This window comes from Balaenoptera physalus, assembly GCF_965194825.1.
Source record: "Balaenoptera physalus genome assembly, chromosome: 1".
NCBI classification, from domain to species: Eukaryota; Metazoa; Chordata; class Mammalia; order Artiodactyla; family Balaenopteridae; genus Balaenoptera; species Balaenoptera physalus.
In genome coordinates this window covers 85112206-85118127 of record NC_138882.1, presented here as the reverse complement: position 1 = coordinate 85118127, position 5922 = coordinate 85112206, and the positions used below count along the sequence as shown (strand labels likewise).

The following is a 5922-nucleotide window of genomic DNA, read 5'->3' as shown; positions in this document are numbered from 1 at the left end:
ACATTTTTAATAGAATCAGGATGTCCCATATCACCTGACCCCAACACTCCCCTAGACTACTGTCATATGCTTAAAATTCCTTTATCAGGAAAATAAATACTTTTTATTCCAACATTCAATATCAGATTTAAATTGTGTGAAACCAGAAAGAAATGGAAGATACCATTTAAGACTCAAACCATCACGTATAAGTGACTGAGAGTAGGTTTGGGGAGGGGAGAGAGGATCAGAGCACTAAAGGTCTGAAATCTAGGTGAATTACAAACTTAGGGCTGGTCTCTTTTCTTTCTTCTACTCTTTCCACATGTGTTTTAGGTCTTTAAAAGACAGTAATATTAAAAATGTATTTTCATGCTCATTTTCTGTCTTCTCCTTCAACCCTCCAGTCCCCTCAACCTGCCATAGTACCCTTTGCTCCCCAACATGTACTCCTAACTGTCCAATTTTGTACATTTTCATGTCAATGCATTTAGTGATTAGTACTTTCATATTTTTAAAAATTCAACATTGTGAAAATCACTATACTACCCAAAGCAATCTACAGATCCAATGCAACACTGATCTAAGTACCAATGCCACTTTTCACAGAACTAGAACAAAAAAATTCACAATTTCTATGGAAACAAAAAAGACCCCAAATAGCAAAAGCAAACTTGAGAAAGAAAAATGGAACTGAAGGAATCAGGCTCCTGGACTTCAGACTATACTAAAAGCTACAGTAATCAAGACAGTATGGTACTGGAACAAAAAGAGAAATATAGATCAATGGAACAGGACAGAAAGCCCAGAGATAAACCCACATACATATGGTCACCTTATTTTTGATAAAGGAGGCAAGAATATACAATGGAGAAAAGACAGCCTCTTCAATAAGTGGTGCTCGGAAAACTGGACAGCTACATGTAAAAGAGTGAAATTACAACACTCCCTAACACCATAAACAAAAATAAACTCAAAATGGATTAAAGACCTCCATGTAAGGCCAGACACTATCAAACTCTTAGAGGAAAACAATGGCAGTACACTCTATGTAAAGAATCACAGCAAGATCCTTTGTGGCCCACCTCCTGGGGAAATGGAAATAAAAACAAAAATAAACAAATGGGACCAAATGAAACTTAAAAGCTTTTGCACAACAAACAAACCGTAAACAAGACGAAAAGACAACCCTCAGAATGGGAGGAAATATTTGTAAACGAAGCAACTGACAGCAGATTAGTCTCCAAAATTTACAAGCAGCACATGCAGCTCATTATCAAAAAAACAAACAAACCAATCCAAAAATGGGCCGAAGACTTAAATAGACATTTCTGAAAAAAAAGATATACAGATTGAAATCAAACACATAAAAGCCTGCTCAACATCACTAATCATTAGAGAAATGCAAATCAAAACTATACTGAGGTATCACTTCACACTGGTCAGTATGACCATCATCAAAAATCTACAAATAACAAATGCTGAAGAGGGTGTGGAGAAAAGGGAACTCTGTTGCACTCTTGGTGGGAATGTAAATTGATACAGCCACTATGGAGAACAGTGTACAGGTTCTTTAAATACTAAAAATAGAGCTACCATATGGGCCAGCAATCCCACTACTCGGCATATACCCTGACAAAACCATAATTCAAAAATAGTCATGTACCACAATCTTCATCGCAGCTCTATTTACAATAGCCAGGACATGGAAGCAACCTAAGTGTCTATCGACAGATGAATGGATAAAGAAAATGTGGTGCATATATACAATGGAATATTACTCAGTCATAAAAGGAAAAGATATTGAGTTTTTTGTAATTAGGTGGATGGAGCTGAGGTCTGTCATACAGAGTGAAGGAAGTCAGAAAGAGAGAAACAAATATTGTATGATAATATATATATGGCATGTAAAAAAAAATTGTGAAGAAACTAGGGGAAGGACACAGGCATATTGAATGGACTTGAGGACAAGGGAAGGGAGAAAGGTAAGCTGGGACGAAGTGAGAGAGTGTCATGGACATATATACTCTACCAAATGTAAAATCAATAGCTAGTGGGAAGCATCCACATAGCACAAGGAGATCAGCTCGGTGCTTTGTGACCACATAGAGGTATGGGATAGGAAGGGAGATGCAAAAGGGAGCAGATATAGGGATATATGTATATGTATGGCTGATTCACTTTGTTATAAAGCAGAAGTTAGCACACCATAGTAGAACAATTATATTCCAATAAAGATGTTTTTTAAAAATACAGTTAAATTGGAAAAGAAAATGAACACAGAATATGAAAGGGTAATAGAGTTTAAGAATCTCCCTGTTTTCTGTACTAGGTATGTCTGAGCCACTTTCCTGCTGGAGCAAACATGGCGGTGGTGGTGATGGTGGTGATGGTGGTGATGGTGATGATGAAGCAGACAGTGATGATGGGCCACCTCACAAAATGCTAATTATGTGTCCATCATTGTGCTAACTGAATTACACAGATTCATTTAATTTCTAAGCATAAGAAAGTGGGCACTCTAAATGTGATTTTCCCTACATTTTAATAAGGGATTCAAATCCTGAGGAGTTACATAATTTGTTCCTCAAATCAATCAAGCAAGAAGTAAAAAAAAAAAAATAACCTGGATTTGAAATTATACAGAAATAATCATCGATAGGTCTCAAAATTCAGATAAAACTTATTGTGAGAGCCTGAAACGTGGGGTCAAAGAAGGACAGAAATCAACCAAAATTATGATATGGTATAGCAAAAAGCAGGTTGTAAAAGAAAGAAAATATTTTTACCATCAAACAAAAGAACTGTATTTTATTCAAGACGTGGAGGATAAGGAACAAATGCTCAGCTGGTAGGAACCCCTGTCCAGGTGACAGACAGACACAGAAGATATCAACAGATTCCTCAGAGGGCGCCCAGGAGGAGAGCTGCTGCTCTTCCTTCTGAGGCTCTGTGATGCTTTCTCGGGTACGTCTCAGAGGGAAGCGGTATAACGCAGCCTCAGATAGGAAACCTCTGACGGACAGGAATCACCGCACGCATACTGCAGGCTGAAGGGTGGAGAAGCTTCTTCTGTATCCATGATAGGCTTTAAAGAGAAGATGAAGGTAGAGCTGTGGAACTCGGTGAGCCAATTGTCCTTATCCTTTCCTGATCCATATAAACGCTGAAGCTGTTCCTTGTTCTTGGGTGGGCACTTCTGCTGGCATTGTTGGGGAGGTGGCACAGGAGGGCATTTCTGCTGGCACTGCTGAGGTGGGCATGGCTCAGGGCCCTTTATACGTGGGCAAGGTTCTGGACACTTGGGAGGTGAGCAAGGATCAGGGCACTTAGGTGGGCACACTGGAGGTGGCTGGCAAGGCTGCTTGCACTGCTGCTGTTCAGAAGACCTCTTTCTGGAGTCTTAATATCTGAAAGAAAGTATATGACCGTGTTCACAAGAAGGAATTCTTACAGAGAAGAGCGGAAAAGCTTGTGTAATAACAACAGATACTATCTCGGCAATCTCTAAGCATGGGCTTTAATATCTTTAATACCTTTCAATGAATTTCTGACTTCTCTCTCGCTCTTTAGCAAATCGATACATCACCCCAGAGAAAAACTTTTCTTTTCTCACACAACTTTTCCAAAGAAAATATCTTTATTTGAAAGAAACAAGCAGGTGTTTTTACTTTTATTTCTTTTTCTTTTTTATGAAAACAACATGTTCAAAAAAGGCCAACACAAGCTCTAAAATCCTGGGCAAGCTCACAAGCAATTGCTATCATCGTCTTCTCTCATGAGGTACCAACAGAATGACATATACAGAGCAAAGGACAATCAGGAAGAATGTAAGGACCTCACACCTTCTAAGATAAATGCCTCTAACATCAGAGCAGAGGGACACCAAAAAGGCATAAGAAAGGGAAAATACTGTATTCTTTATCTTTCATGTCAAAATTTCCTATCAATTTCTTCTTCAATACAAGAATTCAAACAAGGTATCAGAAATCTCATAAATACAATATAACTTTGTGCCCAAATTGCAAGTTCCCATCCAATTAGTAGCATTAAACCCATGATGGTAACTTGGGACCCATCAAATTTGCTGTCTCCAGGATAAATGCTACATTCAGAAGCTGAAGAACAAATTTGAACTAAAGAATCCTACTCACCACGTTCTCCAAATTCAATTGGGACTACAGTAGCAGGAGGATGGCTGTGATGCAGCAGAGGACCTATTCATTGGGGCTTGCTGTCCCACCTAGGAGGAAGGGGAGCTGCCAAAACTGGTCCGGTCCATTCATTTCCCAACCAAAATGCAAATCCATCTATAAATGGCTTGGCAGAGACTCTGAAAACAAGAAATGTCCTGCTCCAGGACCTCCTCAATGGATTACGTTCTCATGACTCACAGAGTCCCTGCCTTAGCTCTCCGTTTCCGTGGTTTATGGCAGTGGGGGGATTTGGGAGGTTCTCTGACTTGTAATCAAAATTCCCCTTTCTTGATTGGGGAAGACGACCCTTTTCTATCTTTCGCCTTCCTTGACTTCTAAAACTGCCTTCCTAGCTACACTTGATCTGCTGACCATTTTGATGCCCATAATGGTTTCAAAAGGGTCTGGCTACGTAGTGACACTTTTCTCTTTACCTCAAGATTTTCTTACAATGCATTTCCCATTTATTCATGGCTTGCCAAGCAAAGTCTCTTCTCTTCTTCTAAAATGGACTGAGGGAAGTTAGCAGATCATCTCAGATGACTTCCCATCATGACACTTAGACACGTTCAGTAAAGTGGTGACCTCTAGGGTCCTCCTTTCACTGCTTTGCTCCCTCAAATAACGAACATCCAGCAGTCAGATTCCTGGGACCTTTATAAAACTGTTTTACTTCAGGCCAAAAGGAGTTCACTAAGAGCATAGCATGAGCTACCATAACTAAGAGGAGCTGGCAGCTCAGACTCTAGATTTTCAACAGAAATCAAGCATTTTGCTCATACCGCCCAAAAGTGTTATACCACCTGCTCTTATCTAATTTCTCCCAACTAACCTCTTTGGATTTCTTCACCTTGAAGAAAGCCCAGAGGATTCTTCAAATTTTCTGGCTTCCTGTCCCTTTGAAATTATTGGGAATCCCAATATGCAACACCATTCAAATAACTAATTTATATGTATTTAATATTTATGAATTATTTAAACACATGTTGTTCCACAGCAAATCTAGGGATAAATTTAAGAGGAAGTTGAAATCACTTTATTAAAAATGCAGTCCCTGAAGTTCATTGCCATTCATATACAATTTTTCAATCATTAATAACAATTTTATTATAATTTTAACTTAGTTTTTACATTTTCCATTTTGGTCACAGTGGAACGTATGTCAAATAAACCTATTTCCTGCTCTATTTTCTTCATACAATTTGTTACTGTGCTGGAAGGAAGTTTTGATGCTTAATTTATGGGTCAGCTTCAGTGGCACAGAGTCCACGGTTATCTGGTCAAACATTATTCTGGGTGCTCCTGTACAGATTCTTTTGGATGAGAGTATTTCTTAAATCAGTGACCTGAGTAAAGCAATTGCCCTCTATAAGGTGGGAAGTCCTCATCCAATCCACTGATGGCCTGAATAGAACAAGGCTGACCTTCACCCAGGTAAAAGATAATTCCCCTGTCGGATCGACTTCCAGCAGCGTTTCAGCTCTGCAGATTTTGAGTTTGCCAAACTTTGTAATCTCTCTCTCTCTCTCTCTCTCTCTCTCTCCCTCTTTCTCTCTCTCTCTCTCTCTCTCTCCCTCTGTCCCTCTCGTTCTGTAACATATTTCTATATGTATATATGTACATATATGCTGTAATATATAATTTAAATATTTCATCTGCCATATCATGTACATGATTAACTATGGTCAACTAAATTAAAAATGTTCAAAGTTATTATAAAGTGAAGTTAAATTAAAAATTATTAATG

General features: G+C 38.8%; 1 protein-coding gene across 1 annotated transcript; it reads right to left on the bottom strand.

Moving 5' to 3' along the window:
- Nucleotides 1-2858: 2858 nt before the first annotated feature.
- LOC309655126 (uncharacterized protein) lies at nt 2859-3382 on the bottom strand (the record flags this gene model as incomplete). The annotated part of the gene is made up of 1 exon (XM_082449998.1): nt 2859-3382. A coding segment is annotated over one exon (429 nt), but the record flags the coding sequence as incomplete, so codon positions are not given.
- Between the last annotated feature and the right edge of the window lie 2540 nt (nt 3383-5922).